The sequence below is a fragment of the Pyrus communis genome, chromosome 12, assembly GCF_963583255.1.
Source record: "Pyrus communis chromosome 12, drPyrComm1.1, whole genome shotgun sequence".
NCBI lineage: Eukaryota > Viridiplantae > Streptophyta > Magnoliopsida > Rosales > Rosaceae > Pyrus > Pyrus communis.
The window spans coordinates 7,953,951-7,980,185 of NC_084814.1; the positions used below are offsets into that span (position 1 = coordinate 7,953,951).

At 37.8% G+C, this 26,235-nt stretch overlaps 1 protein-coding gene and 1 pseudogene across 1 annotated transcript; one reads left to right on the forward strand and one right to left on the reverse strand.

Annotated features, from left to right (window-relative positions):
• The first annotated feature begins 6,150 nt into the window (after nucleotides 1–6,150).
• Nucleotides 6,151–9,630, forward strand: LOC137710752 (hsp70-Hsp90 organizing protein 3-like). Its single transcript, XM_068449873.1, has 7 exons — nucleotides 6,151–7,193; nucleotides 8,015–8,303; nucleotides 8,459–8,544; nucleotides 8,628–8,851; nucleotides 8,945–9,011; nucleotides 9,094–9,153; nucleotides 9,267–9,630. Exons 1-7 carry the CDS (start codon nucleotides 6,297–6,299, stop codon nucleotides 9,378–9,380), a joined length of 1,737 nt encoding a protein of 578 aa, XP_068305974.1. The 5' UTR covers nucleotides 6,151–6,296; the 3' UTR covers nucleotides 9,381–9,630.
• Nucleotides 9,631–10,530: 900 nt separating this feature from the next.
• LOC137709989 (elongation factor G-2, chloroplastic-like) overlaps nucleotides 10,531–26,235 on the reverse strand; it is a 39,098-nt pseudogene continuing 23,393 nt past the window's right edge.

The following is a 26,235-nucleotide window of genomic DNA, read 5'->3' on the forward strand; positions in this document are numbered from 1 at the left end:
TAGATGGCACGGCTTGCCATAGACTAGCCGAAACGGGGACATACCAATGGGCGTTTTGTAAGCCGTTCGATAGGCCCACAGTGCATCCTCCAAACGCAAGCTCCAATCCTTTCTATTCGGCCCAACAGTCTTTTCCAGGATTTGCTTGATTTCTCGATTTGAAACTTCGGCTTGGCCACTGGTTTGGGGGTGATAAGGTGTGGAAACCTTATGCAACACGTTGTACTTCTTGAGCAACGCCGCAATGGTGCGGTTACAAAAATGAGACCCTCCATCGCTTATGAGTACTCGAGGCATCCCAAATCTAGAGAAAATGTTAGATTTTACAAAATCTGCAACAACTCTAGAATCGTTAGTTCGGGTGGCTTTAGCTTCCACCCACTTTGACACATAATCAACGGCAAGTAAAATGTACGTAAAACCAAAAGACATAGGGAACGGACCCATAAAATCAATACCCCAAACATCAAAGATTTCAACAACAAGGATTGGGGTTTGTGGCATTTGGTCTCTTTGGCCTAAACTTCCGGTCTTTTGACATCTATCACATGTTAAGCAAAAAGCCCTAGCATCTCTAAACAATGTAGGCCAATAGAAACCACTTTCAAGAACCTTAAATGCTGTGCGTTGTGTGCCAAAGTGTCCACCACATGCATATGTATGGCAAAAACTCAAAATGGAGTTAAATTCAGATTCATGAACACAACGACGCACAATCTGATCCGGGCCTATTTTCCACAAATAAGGGTCGTCCCAAACATAAAAACGTGCATCCTTTTTTAATTTATCACGTTGAGCCTTGCTTAAAGTGTTAGGAACTTGCTTAGACGCCAAAAAATTAACCAAATCGGCATACCAAGGGGTACTTACCTCAACTGACAGAAGTTGTTCATCCGGAAATGTTTCCGAAATTGGCAATGCTTCCTCATGCACCATTCGACTTAGGTGGTTAGCCACCACGTTCTCCACGCCCTTCTTATCCCGAATCTCAATGTCAAACTCTTGTAGAAGCAACATCCATCGAATGAGTCTAGGCTTGGCCTCCTTTTTCGTGAGCAAATACTTGAGAGCTGCATGATCAGTAAAGATAATAACTTTAGTACCAAGTAAGTATGATCGAAACTTATCTAATGCAAATACTACAGCAAGTAATTCTTTTTCAGTAGTGGAATAATTTAATTGAGCATCATTTAATGTCCTAGATGCATAATAAATAACATGGGGTTGTTTGTTCTTTCGCTGCCCCAAAACAGCACCAATCGCATAGTCCGAAGCATCGCACATCAACTCGAATGGAAGGCTCCAATCTGGAGGTGTGATAATAGGAGCCGACGTGAGAGCCTCCTTAAGGTGCTTGAATGCCGTGGAGCATTCATCATCAAACTCAAACGCCACCTCTTTTTGCAGCAATCGGCATAGTGGCTGTGCAATCTTTGAGAAGTCCTTTATAAACCGCCTATAAAAACCTGCGTGACCAAGAAACGAACGAACCTCTCTAACCGAAGTTGGAGAGGGTAAGTGACGAACAAGGTCTACCTTAGATTTATCTACTTCAATGCCTTTTTCAGAAATAATATGGCCTAGGACAATACCTTGTTTAACCATGAAGTGACATTTTTCCCAATTAAGCACAAGATTTGTTTCAACACAACGGTTCAAAATCAAACTAAGATTACTCAAACAACCATCAAATGAATTACCAAACACACTGAAATCATCCATAAAAACCTCAATAATTTTCTCAACATAATCTGAAAATATGCTCATCATGCATCTTTGAAATGTAGCAGGTGCATTACATAAACCAAATGGCATGCGACGATAAGCAAATGTACCAAAGGGGCATGTAAAAGTAGTCTTTTCTTGATCATCTGGTGCAATAACAATTTGATTATAACCAGAGTATCCATCAAGAAAACAATAAAATGAATGACCCGCTAACCTTTCCAACATTTGATCTAGGAACGGCAATGGGAAGTGGTCCTTCCTCGTGGTGGCGTTTATCTTCCTATAATCAGTGCATACGCGCCAACCGGTTTGGACTCGAGTGGGCACTAGCTCATTCTCTGCGTTCTCCACAACCGTCACTCCAGATTTCTTCGGCACGCATTGGATAGGCGAAACCCACTTACTATCCGAGATAGGATAGATAACTCCACAATCTAACAGCTTGATTATCTCCTTCTTCACAACTTCCATCATCGGAGGGTTAAGACGGCGTTGAGCCTCTCTAGTTGGTTTGGCCCCCTCCTCAAGAAATATATGATGCATGCATGTGGCGGGACTAATACCTTTGATATCGGCCAACGTCCAACCTAGGGCAGATTTGAACTCCTTCAAAACACGCACTAGTTTCTCCTCTTCTTGTGCCGTGAGTGATGAAGAAATGATGGCCGGTAAAGTCTCCTCTTCTCCCAAGAAAATGTACTTCAAATGGCCCGGTAGTGGTTTGAGATCAAGGGTGGGCGCCTGAACTATGGATGGTAACAACTTGTTAGTCGAAATGGGAATCGACTCAAATTTAGAAAACTTACCCTCGTGCCTAGGAAGTGACTCTAGGGCAGCAACCAACTCCATACATTCCTCACTAGGGTGCACGGCATGGAGTAGAGAGTGTGTGCCATGGGTTTTCAACAATCCCCCTCCATTGGTTTTGAGTTCCATGCTTCTTGTAATGACGTTTTCAAGCGCATCGGCATTCAAATCTTCCATATATCCCTGCGCCAAAGAGTCAATTACATCAATGGAGAAACATGAGTGATCCTCACTAGGATACTTAATAGAATCCGAAAGACTAAAATTAACAACTTCCCCATCAAATTCCATGGACAACGTTCCATTAAACACGTCAATCTTCGAATGTTTAGGTGTTTCTTTGATTTCAATGTTTAAATTCAATTCTCTTTGTTTTGTACGTATGAGGAATGGAAGAGAAGAGTGCCTAAACGTTCATACAATTCAAGTTTGAGTTGTTGGAATGTTTAGGTGTTTCTTTGATTTCAAAGTTATGAGGAATTAAAACCCCCCTTGGCCAGGGGGGTGATTCGAAATATATGTTTATGCTTACATTTTGATTTGATTACTTCTAATTGCGTTTCATAAGTTGTGGATTCAATTTGTTTAACCGTTTGATTGATAACTTATTTATGTATGTTTATTGAGAGTGCACGCTTAATTTTCATGCATGAATATGACGCTAGAATATAAGTGAGTTTCACCTAATAGTTACGAACTTATATTCACAAGTAGTGGAGGTTGCTTATAAACAATCGCGTTAAACAAATTCTTGGCATAAGTTTCATGCAATCATAGTAACGAATGCCTCGTCAACACTTATAATTTTCATAGAGCGTAATGATTCTTGCTTGTACCTCTTCTATGCATTCATGTTGAGGACTTGTGGGGAATGTTTTGAATTGTCGCATGCATCATCCAATTCAATAACGTTAGGAAGATTTGAAGGTTAATTAGTGCATCACGGTTAACTTGAGGTGTTGAGTATCATAGTTTATTGAAATGCAATTGGAAATCATTTTATTATGCAAGTATAACATGTATGGAGATGAACCCCTTAGCTAGGTTCCCATCCATTCAATTCCATCAAATTCATCTTTACATTCTGTCTAGTTTATTAACTTGTTTCGTTATTTCAATTCTCGTCAATTTAAAACCCCCCTTTACTTTCTTGTTCTTTAGTGTTTAGACTTTGTTTAGTTTATGTTTTAAAGTGTTTTGATTCAATTTATTTCCCAAAATTCGTCCAAATTCACCAAAGTGCTCAAAACTGCCCAGAAAGTGATTTTAAGGCTGTTTTGAGTGTTTTGGGTGATGTTTGAGTCTTTTGGTTTGTTTTAGTGTTTTAAAGTTTAGTTTTGCATTCTTTGAGTCTAGTATAGTGTTTTATATTGTGTTTTTACGTTTGAATCAAACCATAATCTTAAATTCGTCCAACATTGGGTTTAAGGTCAGAAACTGCCTAGTTAGTGTTTTTAGGCAGTTTTGAGTCTTTTGAACTTGTTTTGAGTCCTTTGAGTCTTTGTGAATGTTTTTATCTTTATTTTACGTTTTTGAGTCAGTTTCCAAGTGATTTGCAATCCCTCCTAATCCCCAGTCCAGAACGATCCCTACTTATACATATACTACAATTGACAAAAAGAGGGTTTAATTTGTGTGCGTATAAATCTCGCATCACCAATTCAACTACAAAATTACACATCTGCCAATATTCATGGCCAAGTACAAAGTCCCATGGATCATGAAGTGGAATTATGAAGTCGAAACAGGTGAAGTCTACACAGCCAAATTAGTCAAGTGGTGGGATAAATTCAACTATCAGAAGACCATCAGTCAGGTCTTCACCGAATTTCCCATTACTCCACCTCTAGTCATTCTGGCACAACCAACACGGCCATCAATGCCAGTCATCCCGAAACAATCATTATCGAACATTAGTCCATCTTCATCCCTTAAAGGAACAATCAAGTCTTCCAAATTGTCAAGCTCAAAGAAAAAGAAAGCAACTCAGCTCGAAGATTTAGCACAACAATTACTTGCAGAAGAAGTGATGCTCCATACTGAAGAAGAAGAAGCCGCAGACTTCGAATCTTCAGACGCATCCTCACATCAACCATCCAACTCAGCAAGCCAAAAAACATAGTCAGCCAAGTAGGCCGATTACCAGGATTCCCAAGACCCATTTGCATAAGAATCATGTGAAAATTTTAGTCATCTTTCCAAAATCAACCATGTGAAGTGTTCAGGTGTTCAAGCATTATTCGCACCAATAATTCCATGGAATTATTCAGTCAGGCAGCACTTTCTCACCAATGATTATGACAAATTTTGGAGTCATTCAATCATCCATCTCGTGCTTCCACAATAAAAGCAGCAATTATTCCAACAACTTTGACTGTTTATTAATAGTGAAAAGCAAGTCATCATTGATCAAATAGTAAAAGCAAGTCTTTAAAGCCCTTTTCCAGGTCTATAAGAAGTGGACTACGGAGGAGAAAATAGGAAGTTTGGAATTTCCACAATTTCTCAATCAAAAGTTTCTTTGAGTTCACACTATACCCAAAGAAATAAAAAATTGTAAACACTCTTAATTTTAGAATGTCAAGGATGCCTGCGTGCACCAATATCCTTTTCATCAGTCATTTTCTCATTTGCTGACTTAATCGTCAGTAAATTAATTGTAAGTTTTAGTGTAAATTTTGCAATAAAACTTATTTTCAAATTATATTTGCATCATTATTTTGAATTCATTATTTTCATTATAAATAATATTTTCATAACAACTGATTTTGAATGGCATAAAATCTTTACTCACAGTAAATTCATCAAGTACCTCAAGTTCAAGGTAAACACCGATTAATCATTTGTTCAATTCTTTCTATTTGTTTATAACAGTTGGTTTTATGGCATCTTCAATCCTGGTTATCCTCCACATCAAGTTCCACATAACTCAATTAACAATTCATTTAACAGTTCATCCAATCCTAATCATCATTGCCCTTGGTATAATTGTCCTCATCGTTATTATTATTACTAGTTTCGCCCCATATGCTAACTTTATTATTATCACTAGTTCTGCCTCATTTGGTATACAATAGATATTGGATATGTATATATTGTATATGTTTCATATATTTGTCAACATATATATCGGAAGGAAAATATAAATATAGGGAGTTCATGTATCATGAAAAATGTTTTCATGTTTCGTAGACGTTTCAAATATCTTTCTTTATTTTAAACATACTTGATTGACAGAAAACAAATAAAAGTCTTTGAATTTTGTAGAAGAAAGTCTCATCCAACAATCCTTAAGTTCTTTAGCTTCTGACAAAAGTGTGATGATAATGTGTTTATAGGCCTAATTTACTGAACTATTCTAGGGGGATAGAGAGGAGAGGCCAGCAGCAATAAGAGAGGGAAAAGAGATTTAATTGTGAGATATGTTGTATCACCCCATTATTAAGATAGGTTAAATTCTTAGCATAATAAGAATGCAATTCTAATAGAATAATATCTAACTTAGGGAATATTCAAACAAATACACATTCATATTCTAAATATAATTACAACAAAAATATATACAGCCCAAACAAAAATATATATAGACCGAAGGTTCCAGAACCCCAAACAAAACCCACTTTCACTAGAAGCCTCTGGTTCCTTAAACAAACTACTGATCTATCTGATATAAAGCTCGCCCTTTCGTCTTCTCCTCAATCCCCTCAACCCGCAATCCCTCTACTTTCTGTAGAATAGGTTTCTTCAATCGCCAAACAGCCATGGCCGACGAAGCCAAAGCCAAAGGCAACGCCGCTTTCTCCTCCGGTGACTTTACCGCCGCCGTCAACCACTTCTCTGAAGCCATCGACCTCGCTCCCACCAACCACGTCCTCTACTCCAACCGATCCGCCGCCTACGCCTCCCTCAACAAATACTCCGAAGCCCTAGCCGACGCCAATAAGACTGTCGAGATTAAGCCCGATTGGTCCAAGGGCTACAGCCGGCTCGGCGCCGCTCACTGCGGATTGGGCCAGTACAACGACGCCGTTTCAGCTTATAAGAAGGGTCTCGAGATCGACCCCAATAACGAGGCTCTGAAGTCTGGTTTGGCCGACGCTCAAGCCGGTGCGGCCCGCTCCCGGGCTGAACCTCCCCCCATGAACCCGTTTGGGGATGCGTTCTCAGGTCCTGAGATGTGGGCCAAGCTCACTGCGGACCCGTCGACCCGAGCTTTCTTGCAGCAACCTGATTTTGTGAAGATGATGCAGGAGATTCAGAAAAACCCTAGCAATCTCAATTTGTATCTGAAGGACCAGAGGGTTATGCAAGCCCTTGGGGTTTTGCTCAACGTGAAGTTACACGGTGGAGCGGGGGCGGAAGATGAGGAGATGCCAGAGTCTCCGCCGGAGCGGAAGCAACCTGAGCCCCGGAAGGAGGAGAAGAAGCTGGAGCCTCAGCCAGAGCCAGAGCCAGAGCCGATGGAGGTGAACGAGGAGGAGAGGGAGGCGAAGAAGAGGAGGGCCGAGGCAATAAAGGAGAAGGAGGCTGGCAATGCGGCTTATAAGAAGAAGGACTTTGACACAGCAATTCAGCGCTACACCAAGGCCATTGAGTTGGATGATGAGGACATTTCGTTTATCTTGAATCGCGCTGCGACGTATTTGGAAATGGGTCAGGTATGGATTGCATATCTAGTGTTTGCCATTTATTTTTAAGCTGCTTAATAATGTTTACACTTTGATTGGTAGTATGGTGGACTATAAGCTGCTACTGTTTGTATAATTTAGTGTTCTTTGTGGATACGCTGTGATGTTTATTGATTTAGATGAAGCTGCTCGATGCTGTAACTTTAATGATGATTTTACACAAAACGAGCTAGCTCAATTTAGATTGATGTATAGACCTAGCCCCATAAGTTTAGTTGGTCTAATAATTATTTGTGGTTTATAAATTGCCCACGAAAATGAAAAAACAATTGAAGTTTTTCCCAAGGACTAATAATTTAGCTGCGACGCTGCACAGATTTTATTCAGTTGCTCTGACCAGACCATTTGTCCTTTGTTAATTATGCTATTGTTTGTCCTTATGGTCTGACAAATTTGGACTTGGGATGTCCTCTTCAATAATGCTTGCTCACCTGAGGCTGAGCTGGTTGGACCCAAATTTCAGTAATCCTCCTTTTCGTATCATTTGTAGAAGTTCATGTGACAATTTGGATGTGGTAGAATATCTACACAAAAAAGTGAAACCTCTTTAGGCTTCATACTTACATATTCGGTGTTCTTTTTTATGGGTCATATTGTTGTTTGCTTTCGCTCCTTGCTTGGTCATGCAATACCTGTTATAGAATTTGGTTTTCTGATGTGAAGGATGAAGGTAGTCTTGACCCCTAGTCTTGTTGACAACTTTATGCTTCGTCGTAATATTGGTATTGTTAGCTTGTTATGGATTATGGATTATTGATTATTGATTTGAGTGCATTGTTAAATTATATCAGTTTGAGGACTGCATTAAGGACTGTGAGAAGGCTGTGGAAAGAGGAAGAGAGCTAAGGTCTGACTTTAAAATGATAGCAAAAGCTTTGACTAGGAAGGGAACTGCCTATGTGAAGATGGCGAAATGCTCCAAGGACTTTGAACCTGCGATTGAGTCATTCCAGAAAGCTCTCACAGAGCATCGCAACCCAGATACCTTAAAGAAATTGAATGATGCTGAGAAAGCAAAGAAGGATCTAGAGCAACAAGAGTACTATGATCCAAAGTTAGCTGATGAGGAGCGTGAGAAAGGTTTGTCATTAACTTTCATGTGATTATAACTTCCACCTCCTTGAAACTTTATTATTGCCTGTTTTTATCTGTCTGCATCAAGTGGTTCTGTGACATGTATTTTTACTTATGCCTTCCATGTCTCTCTAGCTTGACTGCTTGTCGATGATGGGCAGGTAATGAATATTTCAAGCAGCAAAAGTACCCAGAGGCTATTAAGCAGTACACCGAAGCTCTGAGAAGGAACCCCAAGGATCCAAAGGTGGGAGAACCTCCAGTGTTCTTATATAGTTGATCATCCAAATGTGTTTTAAATATTGTCTGACATTTCATGGTTTGATTTAGGCATATAGCAACAGAGCTGCATGTTATACAAAACTTGGGGCAATGCCTGAGGGGCTAAAAGATGCAGAGAAGTGCATTGAGCTTGATCCAACCTTTGCAAAGGGTTACACCAGAAAAGGTGCTGTCCAGTTTTTCATGAAAGAATATGAGAAAGCTTTGGAAACATACCAGGAGGGGTTGAAACACGATCCTAGCAACCAGGAATTGCTTGATGGTGTGCGAAGGTTTGTTTACGTGAATTGTTCTACTCTCTGTTGCTTAATTTTTACTTCATGTTTTGTGTAATGCTGGAGAGCACCACTTGAAATTGATTGCAGATGTGTAGAGCAAATTAACAAAGCAAGCCGGGGGGATCTGAGTCCCGAGGAGTTAAAGGAAAGACAGGTGTGTGACTTGCCAAACTTCTTCGTCGGTGATTTAGTTTCTCGAGATTGTCATACGTTATTGAGCTTGTTGTTTCTTGCAGGCTAAGGGAATGCAGGACCCAGAAATTCAAAATATTCTCCAAGATCCTGTTATGAGACAGGTCAGCATAATTTATAGTGTCGCTGTTGTTTCATGGTTTCCTTGTTAATTCAGTTTTATTTTGTATACGCGGTGTATGAATGTCTAAAGTTCCGTTGGTCGGGATGTGTTCAGGTGTTAACCGACTTCCAGGAAAACCCCAAGGCTGCTCAGGAACACACAAAGAACCCTATGGTGATGAGCAAGATCCAGAAGCTCGTCAGTGCAGGAATTGTCCAGCTTCGGTAAGCAATGGGAAAGTCTTGACCATGTAATCAGAAAAGAATCCTTTGCCATCCAATTGTACTTTACAATTATTTCATGTCCATTTGAGTAATTAGCTTGGAATTTCACTTCGGAAAATTTTGTGATGTATCTACTGTTTTGGTTTTAATGTTTTTTCATATGTTGGAATCACTCTCTCGAAATCGGCATGTCTTATTAATTGGTGGCGAAAATGTTTGCTCACCACCCTATGGATTGCGTCGTATGAGTTTTTAAGTTTAGTTTTCAGATATCTGTAGTAAAGTTGAGATTTCTATAGGAAATAGATTAAATTAACGTTAGTGAGGTCGAAAGCAAGTTTAGATGATCGTATGCGAAACCTAAAACAAACTCAAAAGAACATGAGATTTACATGGTTAGGCGTAAAGCTTACGTTCAGGGGTGAAACGCGGCGAAGAATTCCACTTTATAAGTGGAGATTACTCTTTTCTTCACCATCCAAATTATAAGTGGAGATTACTCTTTTCTTCACCATCCAAATTTCATAAATTACAAACTCTAAACCTAACAATTAGAGGATTAATAGAGAAGATTCTTTCAAATTGCTCTCTAACTCACGAACTCATAAATGGATTCTCATCAAATTGTCAAACAGATGAGCCAAGAATTGCCACACTCATTGCTCATGCATTTAGCAATTATGTGAGAATCAAGATGTCAGAGAATGTGGGAGATTCTTCTCCGTTTGTTCAAGTTCTTTACTCGTTTGGTTTAGGATTTATAATTCGCGAGATTTGGCTTGTGAGAATTACATTGTTTTGTATTCTTTATTTGCTTAGTAAAATTTTTCATCGTGCTTCGCCTCTGAACATAAGCCTTCATGCTGAACCACGTTAAATCTCATGTTCTTATTTTGAGATTATTTATTTCTTTTCTTTCATCTACAACGTTAGCTTTGGTATTTTATTAAAATTCGTTTTTATTTGCGCATAAAATTACAACACAAATTTATGAGCGGTATCCTTTTTAGAGGAAAAATCACTATAAACTCTCAATGTCTTTTGGTAAAGAGAGAGGACGGGGAAAAGGAGAGGAGATAAAGACCCTCATTTTTCTTAAATAATGAGTTGGGACATAATTTTTATGGTCCCTCTGATCATACAGTGTAACAAAATCAAGCAGCAACTTCTTCCTCCTTGGCAGCAAGCTGGTTCTGAATGTGCTGAGGAACAACATCAAACTTAGCTAACTGCATGGTATACGATGCACGACCTTTTGTCATGCCCCGTAGCGTACTAACGTACTGAAACATCTCCGCAAGAGGAACCAGTGCATCCACGACCTGCATTAATACCGGCACGAACGATTAGTAAGTGCAACATGATTACCAGTCCATAATACTTCGTCAAGATTCGAAGGTAACAGTCGTGTTATAAATCCTTAACATACCTTGAGACCGCCAGGGTTGTCATTAAAGCTGTTGATCTGTCCTCTCCTTGAGTTGAGATCACCAATAACGTCTCCAAGATGTTCTTCAGGCGTAACAACTTCAACTTTCATTATTGGTTCAAGCACTTTCGGGGCAGCTTTCTTTATTCCATCACGGAAGGCCCCTCTTGCTGCCAATTGAAATGCCAACACGCTTGAGTCGACATCATGGTAAGAACCATCGAGTAGTACAGCGCGTACGTCGACAACAGGAAAGCCTGCAAGTACACCGTTACTCATACACTCCTCTAATCCTTTCATCACCCCAGGAGTGTATTCTCTTGGCACTGCACCTCCCTTGATTTCACTCTTAAACTCGTATCCACCACCAGGCTCCATGGGGTTAAAATTGTACAGTGATATCTGCAAACTGACCTTGTCCACCTGATTGTTTCTTGTGCACGTACCTCACTTCTGAGGTCCTGGAAATGCTTTCCCGGTAGTTAACCTGGGGTGCTCCAACGTTCGCTTCAACCTGCACAGATCAAGCAATCCCAGTTATGAACATCCAAATCAACAGCGTATCCAAAGCACTCAATTGTTTGAAAATTCGAAAGGAATAACAATTAACACATTTCAAGGAACTATTTAAGACAACGGCCTATCTCAGATAGTCGAGAAAGAATACGTCCCTATGCAAACTGGTTTCAGAAACTCCAAGAGATCACAAAACTGTCCGTATACACACCTTTTATATGCTCATACGTGTATATTCATGCATAAGATACAAGCATAAACATGGTTGAGATATAATAGTCCAGACGACACTATGCCAAAACAAGAAAAGGAACAAACAAAGAAAAAAACATCTCGCAATATCTTAAGGACCATAAATAAAATGGACAACAAGAAACATGGAGTAGTAGACACAGACCTTAAATTCTCTCTTGAGCCGATCAACAATAATTTCAAGACGCAATTCTCCCATTCCTTCAATCACTGTCTGGTTTATCTCTTCATCCCGTGGGAAGTGGAAAGAGGGGTCTTCTTGAGGAAGCTTAACCACACCAGCTCCCATCTTGTCAACATCAGCTTTAGTCTTGGGTTCAATGGCCACCTTAATCACAGGATCAGGGAAGTCCATTCGTTCAAGTACAATAGGATGTTCGGGGTCACTCAATGTTTCACCAGTAATGGTATCTTTCAGGCCTGCAAGTGCAACAATATAACCAGCTAAAGCTACCCTTACATCTTCCCTACTGTTTGCATGCATTTCTAGAAGCCTACCAATCCTCTCCTTTTTCCCCTTGCTTGCATTCAGCACATAGGATCCAGCTGTTAGCTTTCCTGCATAGATTCTCACAAACGTAAGGGACCCAACAAATGGATCACTAATGATCTTGAATGTGTTGAATTATAAGTCTCTAGCTGATTGAGTATTAGAAATAAGATGAGTTTAAATGTGTGTATTCACTTGAGCATATCTGCCAAGTGTAAAGTTAAAAGATGTAAGGCCATGAGAGCCATGTGGTGTTTGATCCATGTAATTAGGTAGATGAATGACTAAGATTAAAAGTAGTGTTTTGTGTGGTCCTAAAGCTAAGGCCATCAGTTAAATGTAAAGCAGGGTGAGTGCGCATTTTCTGTGCTGTACAAAAATTATTCCTCTGCAATACTTTTGCATGAGAGAACAAGAAAGAAAACTTTTCGGTTCAGCTTCTTCTGTCTTTTGTTTTTGCTTCTGTTAAGCCTTCTGGAAATTAAACCCAGCTAAATCAAGTAACACTAACATGGCCTCATAGCCTTGTTTCGATTAGATCTGGGCGTATTTCTGTGAGCTCAAACATCACCGTTTCTGGACTTGGTGAAGTTTGCCGGAGTTTGTTTGTGAGCTAAGAACTACGTGTTTCTGGATTCACACAAGCTCACGATGGCTGGATCTGGGAGTGCTGAAGTGAGGACCCCGATCTTCTCCGGTGAGAACTACGAGTTTTGGAGAATCAAAATGGTTACCATTTTCAAGTCACATGGACTATGGAATCTGGTGGAAAAAGGGATTTCGGGTTCTGATTCGAAGAAGAAGAAAGCTAAGACTGATGAAGATACAGATGTAGATGCTGAAGATGATGAGAAAATGGCTGCAATCTTCATGAAAGATGCAAAAGCTCTCGGAATCATTCAAAGTGCAGTCTCCGATCAGATTTTCCCTCGAATCGCAAACGCAGACTCAGCAAAAATGGCATGGGATCTGTTATATGTCGAATATCACGGTGAGGATCAGGTAAGATCTGTGAAACTTCAAAATCTTAGACGAGAATTTGAATACACTAGAATGCGTGATGATGAATCCTTGACTAGGTATCTTACTCGTTTAAATGAACTGATTAATCAAATGAAGACGTTTGGTGAAACTCTGTCAAATGAGAGATTAGTTCAGAAGGTATTAATCAGTCTCACTAAGATATATGATCCTATATGCTTAGTGATAGAAAACACCAAATGTTTAGAATCTGTTGAACTGCAAGAGGTACTAGCTATATTGAAGAGTCAAGAGCAGAGGTTTGATTTGCATTCCTCAGATACAACTGAGAGAGCATTTTCTTCTCTTACTGTTAGTTCAAAAGGGCAGAATCGAAGTTATGCTCAGTCTAGTACTTTTAAACCACAGAGAAATTGGAATCAAAAGGGTAAAAAATGGGATTCAAAACCAAAGTTTCAGCAAAAATCATTCACAAATGTTGCACAGAATAGTACTTCCTCACAGGTTATGGGTCAAGAGAGTGTAAAACCTCAATGTAAAATGTGTTCAAAGTTTCATTATGGTGAATGTAGATATAAGGGGAAATCCAAGTGCCATAACTGTGATAGATTTGGTAATTGGGCCAGAGAGTGTACTGTTGGAAAGTCTGTTCAAAAGGCAAACTGTGCAAGTCAAATGAAAGTGACAGGAAACTTATTTTATGCAAACTGTGCAGTTGCTGAGACTAAGGTTAATGGAGATTGGTACATAGATAGTGGCTGCAGTAACCATATGACAGGAAATGTTGATCTTCTTGTTGATATGAATACAAATGTTGCAGGGAAAGTTCAAATGCCAACAGGAGTGTTAGTTAATGTGGCAGGAATGGGGTCACTGGAAATTGAGACTAACAGAAGAAGAAAATACATTCGAGAAGTTATGTACTTACCTGGTTTGAAAGAGAATCTATTAAGTGTAGGACAAATGGATGAGCATGGATACTATCTTGTGTTTGGTGGACATATGTGTACTGTTTTTGATGGTCCTTCTCTGAAATGTCAAATTATCCGTGTAAAAATGAAAGAAAACAGGTGCTATCCTCTATCTCTACGGCCTGAGAAACAACTTGTGTTGAAGACCAGTTTTGCTCATTGTTCTCTGACTTGGCACAGAAGATTAGGTCACCTAAACTTTGGTGGAATCAAGAAATTGAAGGATAAAGACATGGTTCATGGTTTACCATATCTAGATGAGTATGACAAAGTGTGTGAGGGCTGTCAATATGGTAAGCAACACAAAGAAAGGTTTCCTAGTGGTCAAGCACAAAGAGCAGGTGCTCCACTTGAATTGGTACATGTTGATTTGTGTGGACCGATGAGAAATGAGTCTACTGGAGGAAACAAGTATTTCATGTTACTTGTAGATGATGCAACCAGGATGATATGGGTGTATTTTCTTAGATTCAAATCTGAAGCTCTCTTTTTTTTTTCAGAAATTCAAGGCCATGACTGAGTTGCAAAGTGGAATGAAGGTAAAATGTGTAAGGAGTGATGGAGGAGGGGAGTTCTTATCAAATGATTTCAATCAATACTGCGACACAGAGGGAATCCAAAGGCAACTATCTCTCTCTTACACTCCACAGCAAAATGGAGTGGTTGAAAGAAAAAACAGAACTGTGATTGAAATGGCCAAGTCTATACTTCATGACAAAGGAATGCCTTACTATATGTGGGCAAAAGCTGTGCATACTGCTGTCTATCTATTAAACAGATGTCCTACCAAATCACTGGATAGCATAACACCTTCTGAAGCTTACAGCAAAAGGAAACCAAGTATTGCTCATTTGAAGGTTTTTGGCTCAGTTTGTTATGTTCATACTCCATCCGAGCTAAGACACAAGCTAAAACCCAAGAGTATAAAAGGAGTCTTTGTTGGATATGCAAAATGTGAGAAAGGGTATAGAGTATTTGATCCAATCTCTAAGAGACTGATTCTGTCAAGAGATGTTGTGTTCGATGAAAACTCAGCTTGGGATTGGGAAAGAAGCACAGAAAGATATATGTCACTGCCTACTTGTGAGTTTGATTCTGTTGATACACCAAGAAGTGAGAATACAGAAAATGACCCTCAAGTCTCAAGTGGTCTATCATCTGGCATATTGGAAGAAGCTGCAAGTGATATTGATGATACACAGATCAACTCTCAGTCAAGTGCAGGTGTGAGTGACACTCTGTCATTTGATCATACTCCATTAAAATGGAGAAAGCTGGATGATGCGAAATAATTAAGCACACAAATTAAAACCCTCTTGTGACAATTGTAGTAAAGATGCAAGTAGGGATCGTTCTAGACCGGGGATTAGGAGGGATTACTAAATCACTTGGAAACTGACTCAAAAATGTAAAACAAACGTTAAAACACTAAACTAGACTCAAAGAATACAAAACACTTGTAAACACAAATTAAGACACTTTCTAACTAAATTGGACACTAAAGTAAAGGGGGATTGAGGTTTTGACGAAATTAAACTAAATGCAATGATTGTAATTTAAAGGCAGAATGTAAATATGAATGTTGGATAAAAAGGATGGATAAAAGGCTAGCTAGAAGGTTCTTCTCCACACATGTCACACTTGCATACAATTTGATTTTCAGTTGGTCTTTCGATGAATTATGAAACTCAACACCCCGGGTTAATTAGGTCCGCTTAAATTAACCGTCAAGTTTTCCTTAAGTTAATGAATTGGATGATTGCATGCGACAACCCAAAGCATTCCCCACAAGTTCCCTACATGAATTGCATAATAGAGATACAAGCAAGAATCATTAAGCATCATGAAAACTATAAGTGTTGACGAGGCATTCGTTACTATGATTGCATGAAACTTATGCCAAGAATTTATTTAACGCGATTGTTTATAAGCAACCTCCACTACTTGTGAATATAAGTTCATAACTATTAGGTGAAATTCACTTATATTCTAGCGTCATATTCATGCATGAAAATTAAGCGTGCACTCTCAATAAACATACACAAATAAGTTATCAATCAAGCAGTTAAACAAATTGAATCCACAATACATGAAATTCCAACCAAAAGTAATCAAATCATATTGCAAGCATAAACATGGTTTCGAATCACCCCCTAGCTAAATAGGGGTTTAGCCTCTCATGTTCACAACAAGAAAAATAAAATTGAATTTAAACATAAAGAACAAAGGATTGATTACACCTAGAACGCACAATGAATCCACTTGAATTTCTGCGCGTCGAAGCTCCTCTTTCCTCTTCTCCTTGCTGCGGCAGTGAGGTTAAATGGTGTTTTTGGATGTTATTTTGGGTTGGGGATGGAGTTAGGGAGAATTAGTGGTGCGGCAAGGTGGTGGAGTGATGGAGGAAGGTTGGTATGGTGGCTGGAAGGTGGAGGAAGGCTGCTGGAATGGAATGGTGGGCTGCACGGCTGGAAAGTGCAGGGAGAAAGTGCGGCTAGAAAGAATATGGGATGGAATGGGTTATATTGGCAGCGGCAAGGATGAATGAATCCAATAATGGGATGGTGGCTGCACAGTTTTTAGGAGAGAATTAGGGTAAATCATAAAATGGGGGGGGCCACGGCTTATGGGATTTTTGGGTGAATATTAGGTTGAGTGATGAATGTGGCAGCTTGAGAAGTGAATGAAGAATCCCCCCAAAGTTAGGAAAAAGGTGCGGCTTTATGGTTTTGTGAATGAAATATATGTTTAAACCTAGGGTGCGGCTGCAAGATGGATTTGGTGGCTGAAAAATATGAAAAGTAATAATGAGAAATCCCTAAGGTGCGGCTAGGTGGTGGAAAACCTAGGGTTTAAGAAAAACAAACCCTAATTTATTTTGGTGAATTAGAATTAAGTTAAAAGCTTCTAGAATTAGGAAATAAAATCAGAAATTAAAAGGGATGGCTGCAAGGTGCGGCTAGGATTAGGTTAGGAGAGGAAAATAGGGTTTAAGTGAGTGACAATGGACTTAAATACCCCCCCTTGCACGGCAAGGGAAGGAAAGAAAGGGCTTGGGCACGGCAAGGGTGTTAGAGTGGACTAGGGCCTTTGTTTTGTGTCCTAAAGTGCCTACAAGGCCTTCAAAGTAGCTAGAAAATACGGACGTTCAAGATTAGGAAAGGTTACCAAAACGGGAAACCTAGGGTTAACTTTCCTACTTCAAGTAGGAAACCTTGTTTGAGTAGGATTCCTCGTTTTGGTAAGAATTCATCGTTGGAGTAGGAATTCGTCGTTTCTTCAAATCTTCAACTCATTCATTCCTCTTTCGCTCCAAAAGACTCCAATTTGCATCTTCTTGCACACTTTGGCCTTATAATCTGAAAATGCACAAAAGTAGCCTTAAACACTAAAATAGCTACGTAAACACAAAATAAATGCACGAGAACAAGCTAATTAAGTCGCATGAATATGCTCCTACCACTGGATGATGTACTTGCTCAATGTAATCTGTGCATTATAGAACCAGAGAAATATGAAGATGCAGCTAAGGATGAATCTTGGATGAATGCTATGAAGGATGAGCTCTCCATGATTGAAAAGAATGAAACCTGGGAGTTAGTAGACAGGCCAAGTAACAAGCCTATAATTGGAGTAAAATAGGTGTTTAAAACCAAGCTCAACCTGGATGGAACTGTGCAAAAGAACAAGGCAAGGCTTGTTGCAAAGGGATATGCCCAGAAACCAGGAATAGACTACAATGAGACCTTTGCTCCTGTTGCCCGGTTAGATACAATCAGAACCCTTATAGCATTGGCTGCACAAAAGAGTTGGAAACTCTATCAACTTGATGTCAAATCGGCTTTTTTAAATGGTGTTCTAGAGGAGGAGGTTTATGTAGAGCAGCCTGATGGTTTTGTAGCTAAAGGGGAGGAAGACAGGGTATATAAACTTCACAAAGCCTTGTATGGTCTAAAACAGGCACCACGGGCTTGGTATGGAGAGATCGATACATATTTCTTACAATGTGGTTTCACAAGAAGCTTAAGTGAACCAACACTATACATCAAGGCAGAAGAGAAAGACATTTTGATTGTGTCAATCTATGTGGATGACATAATTTATACTGGGAGCAACAAACAAATGCTTGAAGAATTCAAGGAAGACATGAAACGAAAGTATGAGATGACTGATTTGGGTCTTCTCCATCATTTCCTTGGAATGGGAATAATTCAATCAACTTCAAGCATTTTCATCCACCAAAAGAAATATGCAAGCTCTTTGTTAGACAAATTTGGTCTAAAAGAGTGCAAACCTGTGCTTACTCCTTTGGTTGCAACTGAGAAGTTAACCACGGATGATGGAAGTGGTGCAGCAAGTGAAGAGTTATACAGAAGTATGGTGGGAAGTCTCTTATATCTCACTGCAACCAGGCCTGATATTATGTATACATCCAGTCTGTTAGCCATATTTATGCACTGCCCTACCAGTAAGCATGTTGGAACTGCTAAAAGAGTGCTAAGATACATTAAGGGCACACTAGATTATGGTCTGGAATATGTGAAGGGTAAGAATTCAATGTTAATTGGGTTCTGTGACAGTGACTGGAGTGGATCAATTGAGGACAGTAAAAGTACTTCTGGTTATGCTTTCTCCTTTGGCAGTGGAGTATTCTCAAGGGCATCTGTGAAGCAAAACTATGTAGCTCTTTCCACTGCAGAAGCAGAGTACATCAGTGCTTCAGAAGCAACTACTCAAGCCATTTGGTTGAGATTTGTTCTTGAAGACTTTGGTGAATTTCAAACCGAAGCCACTCCAGTGCACTGTGACAACACCTCAGCAATTGCAATCACCAAGAACTCTGTGTTCCATCAAAAGACCAAACACATTAACAGAAGATACCATTTCATCAAGGATGCACTGAAGGATGGTATCATTGATCTGGTGTACTGTCCAACTAATGAGCAACTAGCTGATATTTTCACAAAATCTCTGCCTAAAGATCGGTTTAATTATCTCAGGAGCATGCTTGGAGTGAAATCAGCTCAAGACTTAAAGGGGAGTGTTGAATTATAAGTCTCTAGCTGATTGAGTATTAGAAATAAGATGAGTTTAAATGTGTGTATTCACTTGAGCATATCTGCCAAGTGTAAAGTTAAAAGATGTAAGGCCATGAGAGCCATGTGGTGTTTGATCCATGTAATTAGGTAGATGAATGACTAAGATTAAAAGTAGTGTTTTGTGTGGTCCTAAAGCTAAGGCCATCAGTTAAATGTAAAGCAGGGTGAGTGCGCATTTTCTGTGCTGTACAAAAATTATTCCTCTGCAATACTTTTGCATGAGAGAACAAGAAAGAACACTTTTCGGTTCAGCTTCTTCTGTCTTTTGTTTTTGCTTCTGTTAAGCCTTCTGGAAATTAAACCCAGCTAAATCAAGTAACACTAACAGAATGCTAGACCGGCAAATGGTTTGTCATCACTTGAGGCCCTTTCAATTGTGATTTCTGGGTTGTCTGCATCAGTGCCCTTCATTGGTGGCATATCAAGTGGTGAAGGCAAATAATCCACGACTGCATCAAGCAATGGTTGAACCCCCTTATTTTTAAAAGTTGAACCACACAGTACTGGCACGAAATTAATAGCAATGGTTCCCTTCCTAATTAATATCTTAATGGTTTCCTCATTAGGTTCAACTCCTTCTAGATAGCCCTCCATAGCTTCATCATCCAACTCAACTATGGTTTCTATCATCTCCACCCTGTATTCTTGAGCGAGCTCCAGCAGATCAGATGGAATCTCCTCGTAAACAAACTTAGCACCCAACTCTTTTCCAGACCAAAGTACAGCTCTCATCTTCACAAGATCAATAACTCCCTTAAAATTACCTTCTGCACCAACTGGAATTTGAAGTACAAGTGGTTTGGCACCCAAATTTGTCACTATCATGACCCTTGTTCGGAAAAAGTTTGCTCCAAGACGATCCATTTTATTGACAAAGCAAATCCTGGGCACCCCATATCTATCAGCTTGCCTCCACACAGTTTCAGATTGAGGTTCCACACCAGCAACACTGTCAAACAAGCATATAGCGCCATCCAGCACCATGAGTGCCCGCTCCACTTCAAGGGTAAAGTCAACGTGGCCAGGAGTGTCAATGATGTTAATCCTATGGTTGTCCCAAAATGTCGTAGTTGCAGCAGATGTTATGGTAATGCCTCTTTCTTGTTCTTGCTCCATCCAGTCCATAGTTTCTATTCCTCTGTGTACCCCCGCGCCCCTATTTTATAGTTTCTTCCAGTATAAAACAAAATTCGTTCACTTGTAGTAGTATTCCCTGCATCTATGTGAGCCATAATCCCTATATTGCGATTAGGTCTAGCAATTTCTGACACGACCCGATAACCCGACACGACACGACACGAAATTAACAGGTGTTTGGGTCGACAAGATTACAAATCGGGTCGTTATCGGGTAACCGGATAAGCACCTGTTAAGATAACGGGTTGGTTCGGGTATACACGTGGGTAACACGATACACGATAAGCAGAATATTATTTTTATAATTTTATAACCCTAAAAAAATACTGTAATAATTATATACATTAATTTTACAATTTTATACCCCTAAAAATTATAATATATATATATATATATTAAATTAACTATAAAATTTATAATAATTATAATAATTATATATACTATAATAATTATACCCCCAAAATATTAAGTCTATCTATAATAATTATATATATATATATATATATATATATATTAAATTTTATAAAAACTATAATAATTATTAATTAATAATTTAATATGCATGATGCATTGCATGATTTTGCATCCATTGAAATTTGATGTGATTTCTTTCCATTCAAATTTCAATAATCAATTTCTTGCCGTTGCCAACTTGCCGCCATTTTTGAAAAAAAAATTGGAGGGAAAAGGAAAATGTTAAGAAAAGTTGAAAATAAAACAAAAAAGTGAGGGAATTAGGGAAAGATGTTGGAGGGAAAAGTGAAAATGATAAGAAAAAGTTGAAAAGGAAACAAAAAAGAGAGGGAAAAATGAAAATTAATAGAAGTGGTGAGAATTTTTTTTTTTTTTTTTTTTTTTAAGTTATTAACTTTTTATCACACACATGACTGTCATGACATATCTCACTATTTTTATAATGACACACGTGACACGTGATGTATGTACTATTCCGTGAACCAGTCAATTTTAATTTATACATACAAAATAAATAGATTTAAATCTACTTAATAAATATATATATACACACACACACACGGAACTTGATTGATGGCATACGAATTCTCCAAAACTAATTTCAACGATCCCAACCGTCAAACTTGTTTGTATATGCTTTGAGATCACATCAACAAAAAATCATAAAAAATAAACATTCAGAGATCAAGTAACGGGACAAAGCTTTTCAACGGTTATAAACGAAAAATCACGATTTTAACGGTTATTTTAACTCCGATTTTGATGATTTTTTATAACTACACTCCTTGACCCTATATGAATACAATGAATGAATTCGATCTTCAATTAAAAATATTTACACAAGTGGATACCACAAAATCTTATGTTATACTTAATGAAAGTATAAATAAACTCCAAGTGTTAGTCAATCTATCGTTTTACGAATTCTCCAAAACTAATTTCAACGATCCAAACCGTTAAAATTGTTTGTATATGCTTGAAGATCACATCAGAAAAAAATCACAAAAAAAAAAACATTCAGAGATCAAGTAACGGGACAAAGCTTTTCAACGGTTATAAACGAAAAATCACGATTTAACGGTTATTTTAACTCTGATTTTGATGATTTTTTATAACTACACTCCTTGACCCTATATGAATACAATGAATGAATTCGATCTTCAATTTAAAATATTTACACAAGTGGATACCACAAAATCTTATGTTATACTTAAGAAAAGTATAAATAAACTCTAAGTGTTAGTCAATCTATCGTTTTACGAATTCTCCAAAACTAATTTCAACGATCCAAACCGTCAAAATTGTTTGTATATGCTTGGAGATCACATCAGCAAAAAATCACAAAAAAAAAACATTCAGAGATCAAGTAACGGGACAAAGCTTTTCAACGGTTATAAACGAAAAATCACGATTTAACGGTTATTTTAACTCCGATTTTGATGATTTTTTATAACTACACTCCTTGACCCTATATGAATACAATGAATGAATTCGATCTTCAATTTAAAATATTTACACAAGTGGATACCAAAAAATCTTATGTTATACTTAATGAAAGTATAAATAAATTCTAAGTGTTAGTCAATCTATCGTTTTACGAATTCTCCAAAACTAATTTCAACGATCCAAACTGTCAAAATTGTTTGTATATGCTTGGATTTTCGAGTGTAGATATTGTACTTGAACGAGAAATGTTTTAATGTTTTGAAGTAGTATTTATGTGGCAATGTGTGGAATGTGCAAATTTAAAATTTTTTTTTTTTTTTTCTTAACGGGTCATAACGAGTCGGGTCACTTTACCCGTTGGGTAAAGTGACACGACCTGTTAAGGACCCGTTAAGATAACGGGTGTGACACGACACGACCCGTTAAGATAACAGGTGTTAGACGAAAACGACACGAACACGATAAACACGACCCGTTTGCTAGGCCTAATTGCGATAATCTTCTAATGGTACTGCATGCTTTCCATAATAACATTACCGCAAATATCAAAAGCAAACTGAAACAAGTACAAAGGCAATTGAAGAAGCCCCGAAAATATCTTTTAAAATAGAGAGCCATTCAGCTATAATATTTCATTGGAAAGACCGAAAAGTGTCATTATTGTATTTACAACCAGCATCCAAGTAGCTACATACCATGGTGAGGCTAACTCCTAGAACTGTCGAGAATGACATCACTTATCAACATTTCCAAAGATTGAATTCCTATCACTATATAAGTTCTATAAACAAACAAAATGGATCCATACAACATTCGATTTCCTTCCTTCGACAAACCAAAACAAAATTTGAGTATATTAAGAACACAGCAAGCTAAGCAGGCTACTTCCACCAAGGTTGCAGATTGACAGTGAATTTTAGTGAAGTTCAGATGCTCTAATCAATCTCAAGTACCCTTATATGCTTACAAAAATGATATTTGATTGAGAAGAAATTAGAATATTAAATGGGAGTTTTAACAAAAAGCCCACGGTATTGTTCACTTTAACGAAAAACCACATTTTTACATTAAAAAGTCAATCCTGGTACTATTAACTTTATCCTTTATTTTGTCCTTATCGTTAAAACTCAAAGTTTTCAAGCTCTTTTCATTAATTTTCCTATATTAAATTCCTAAACAAAATATGAGGCAAAATTATCACAATTAGAAAAATCAATTCTTTTGGATATAAATATTCAATTTGATTCATTTCAAATAAGAACCAAACCAGAAATGCACACAAAAGGTCACTGAATTACCAAATTTGAACAATTTGTGCAGCTGCGTATTCCTCAAAACAATTCAAAAAGCAATAATTCAGCAAGAAAGCAGTAGATAAACAAAAGCAAGACAAAGAATTACTGGAGAAAAATACCCTCAGCAGCCATGGCAAAAACAGAAAGATTTCTTCGGCTCTATTGGCGCAAATTAGAGAACTTTGAGGAGTTGGAGCAGATACGACCCATTATGACCCGTTTTCATAAATTTGCACATACCACACATTGTTACATAAATATTACTTCAAAACATTAAAACATATTTGTCGTTTAAGTACTACATCTACACTAAAAAATAAGAGCCTAATAAACAAACATCCATACACTCCTAGTCTATTACAAATATTAAATGTGCAAGGATATGCAAAATGAAAGAGTTTTTGTTTTCAAGGTTGTGAAGCCTTTCTCAAAAATTTAAACCTTGCCAATAGAACTCAAAGCTTGCATGTTATTCCTTTTACAAAATCTTCAATTTTCATCGATCGTTATGACATAAGATTTTGTGGTATCCAATGGTGTAAATATTTTAAATTGAAGATCAAATTCATTCATTGTACTCATATAGGGTCAAGGAGTGTAGTTGTAAAAAATCATCAAAAGCGGAGTTAAAATAACCGTTAAATCGTGATTTTTCATTGATAACTGTCAAAATTTTTTGTCCCGTTACTTGATCTCTGAATGTTTATTTTTTGTGATTTTTGGTGTATGTGATCTTGAAGCATATACAAACAATTTTGATTGTTGGATCGTTGAAATTAGTTTCGTAGAATGCATATCCCATCAAAACGATAGATTCATTAGCACTTAGAGTTTATTTATACTTTCATTAAGTATAACATATTCATATAGGATCAAGGAGTGTAGCTATAAAAAAATCATCAAAATCGGAGTTAAATTAACCATTAAATCGTGATTTTTCGTTGCTAACCATTGAAAAGTTTTGTCCCCTTACTTGATCTCTGAATGTTTGTTTTTTTACAATTTTTGGCATATGCGATCTTTAAGTATATCCAAACATATTTGACGGTTTGATCGTTGAAACTAGTTTCGTAGAATGCGTATCCCATCAAAACAATAGATTCACTAACAATTAAGAGTTTATTCATACTTTCAATAAATATAACATAAGATTTTGTGGTACCCACTAGTGTAAATATTTTAAATTGAAGATCGAGTTCATTCATTGCATTCATATAGGGTCAAGGAGTGTAGTTGAAAAAAATCATTAAAATCGGAGTTAAAATAACCGTTAAATCATGATTTTTCGTTGATAACCGTGATAGGAGCATATTTATGCTACTTAGCTATGTTGTTTCCTTGCATTTAGATAGTTAATTACTACTTATTAAAGTCTTTTAAGCTATTTTCGTATGTTTTTAGGTCCTAATGGCAAAAGGAGCAAGAAAGTGCATGGATTGGATAGCTTAACCATGGAGCAAAGTGGATGGACAAATTTGAAGATCAAGAGATGCTAGGAATGTGATTAAGATCTAGAAGAATTAAATTGAAGACTTTGAAGATAAGGAATCAACTACAAAGAAGGAATATTATCCAAATTTACGTATCTTATCCAACCTTATCCAAACTTATCTTATCTTATCCTATCCTAATCTTTCCCTACCTTAATTCCAACTTCAAAGAGGACTCCTTCTCACATTAAATCACCTAAATATCAAGTTCTAGAAGCCCTATTTTCGTGCATTAAGTTTATGCCACATGTAACCCTTCTAGAAGTTCTAGAATCTGCCACAAGGACCATTCCTTGTCCTCCTTCGAAGCTGATTAAAAGTGTCCTTGTTCTTTGGTGATTTGGAGTCCTAATTCCTCTCCTTTTCAGCCCAATTTCGTGCCTCCCCTTCACCCTATAAATACATGATACCACAACACTCAAAAACCACCACCCTCTACCCCAAATTCACACCACACCTCAAAAGCCTAAATTCACACAAATCCCCATTGTTGGCAGCAAGGAAGGAAGGACGAGCCACCTGGAGTGTTTCTAGGTGTATTCTATCTTTGTTTTTAATGTTTAAGTTTAATTATCTTTGTTTTGCGAACATGTGGAACTAATTTCTTTTTAGTTGGAGGTGAATTCGAAGCCATGATTATATGTTTTATATGAATTGATTATGTCCAGTTATTGTTTTTTAAGGCATGAATGTGATTTGATTATCTAAGTTATTAAAACTTGTTTATGTATGTGGGTTGGGGGTCGACACTTAATTTGCATGCATGAATTTGATGCTAGAGTATAAGGGGGTCTCACGTAATAGTTATTCACTTATATTCACAAGTAGTGGAGGTTGCTAGTCACAATCATGTTAAGTAAATCCTTGGTATGAGTCTTATGCGTTTCATAGTGATGAATGCCTTGTCAATGCTTATGATTTTTATAGAACTTAATGACTTTTGACATGTATCTCTATCATGCGTTTCATATAGGGAACTTGAGAAAGATAATTTGGTTTAGATGCATATTCCATCTAATTCAATGAAGTAAGGAAAATCTGATGGTTAGTTGTGCGATGCAACTAACTTGGGGTGTTGTCATTCATAGTCTAAAGGAAAAATAACTGGAAATTGGTTCATATGCATATATCATGTGTGGAGAAGGACTCTCTAACTAGCCATTCACCCATATTTTTCCCCAATTTTGTCCAAGTTGTTTAAGAGTCTTTAATCTACTTGTCTTTACCTTAATTTCATCCAAAATCCAATCCCCCTTTACTTGGTTGTGTCTTTCAGTTA

What these genes read in the sequence shown, in the direction of transcription:
- LOC137710752 (XM_068449873.1), top strand. Translation starts at nt 6,297, where the DNA reads ATGGCCGACGAAGCCAAAGCCAAAGGCAACGCCGCTTTCTCCTCCGGT. An exon ending in CGTATTTGGAAATGGGTCAG is followed by an intron (nt 7,194 to 8,014) that starts GTATGGATTGCA and finishes AAATTATATCAG; the next exon opens with TTTGAGGACTGCATTAAGGA. An exon ending in GGAACCCCAAGGATCCAAAG is followed by an intron (nt 8,545 to 8,627) that starts GTGGGAGAACCT and finishes GGTTTGATTTAG; the next exon opens with GCATATAGCAACAGAGCTGC.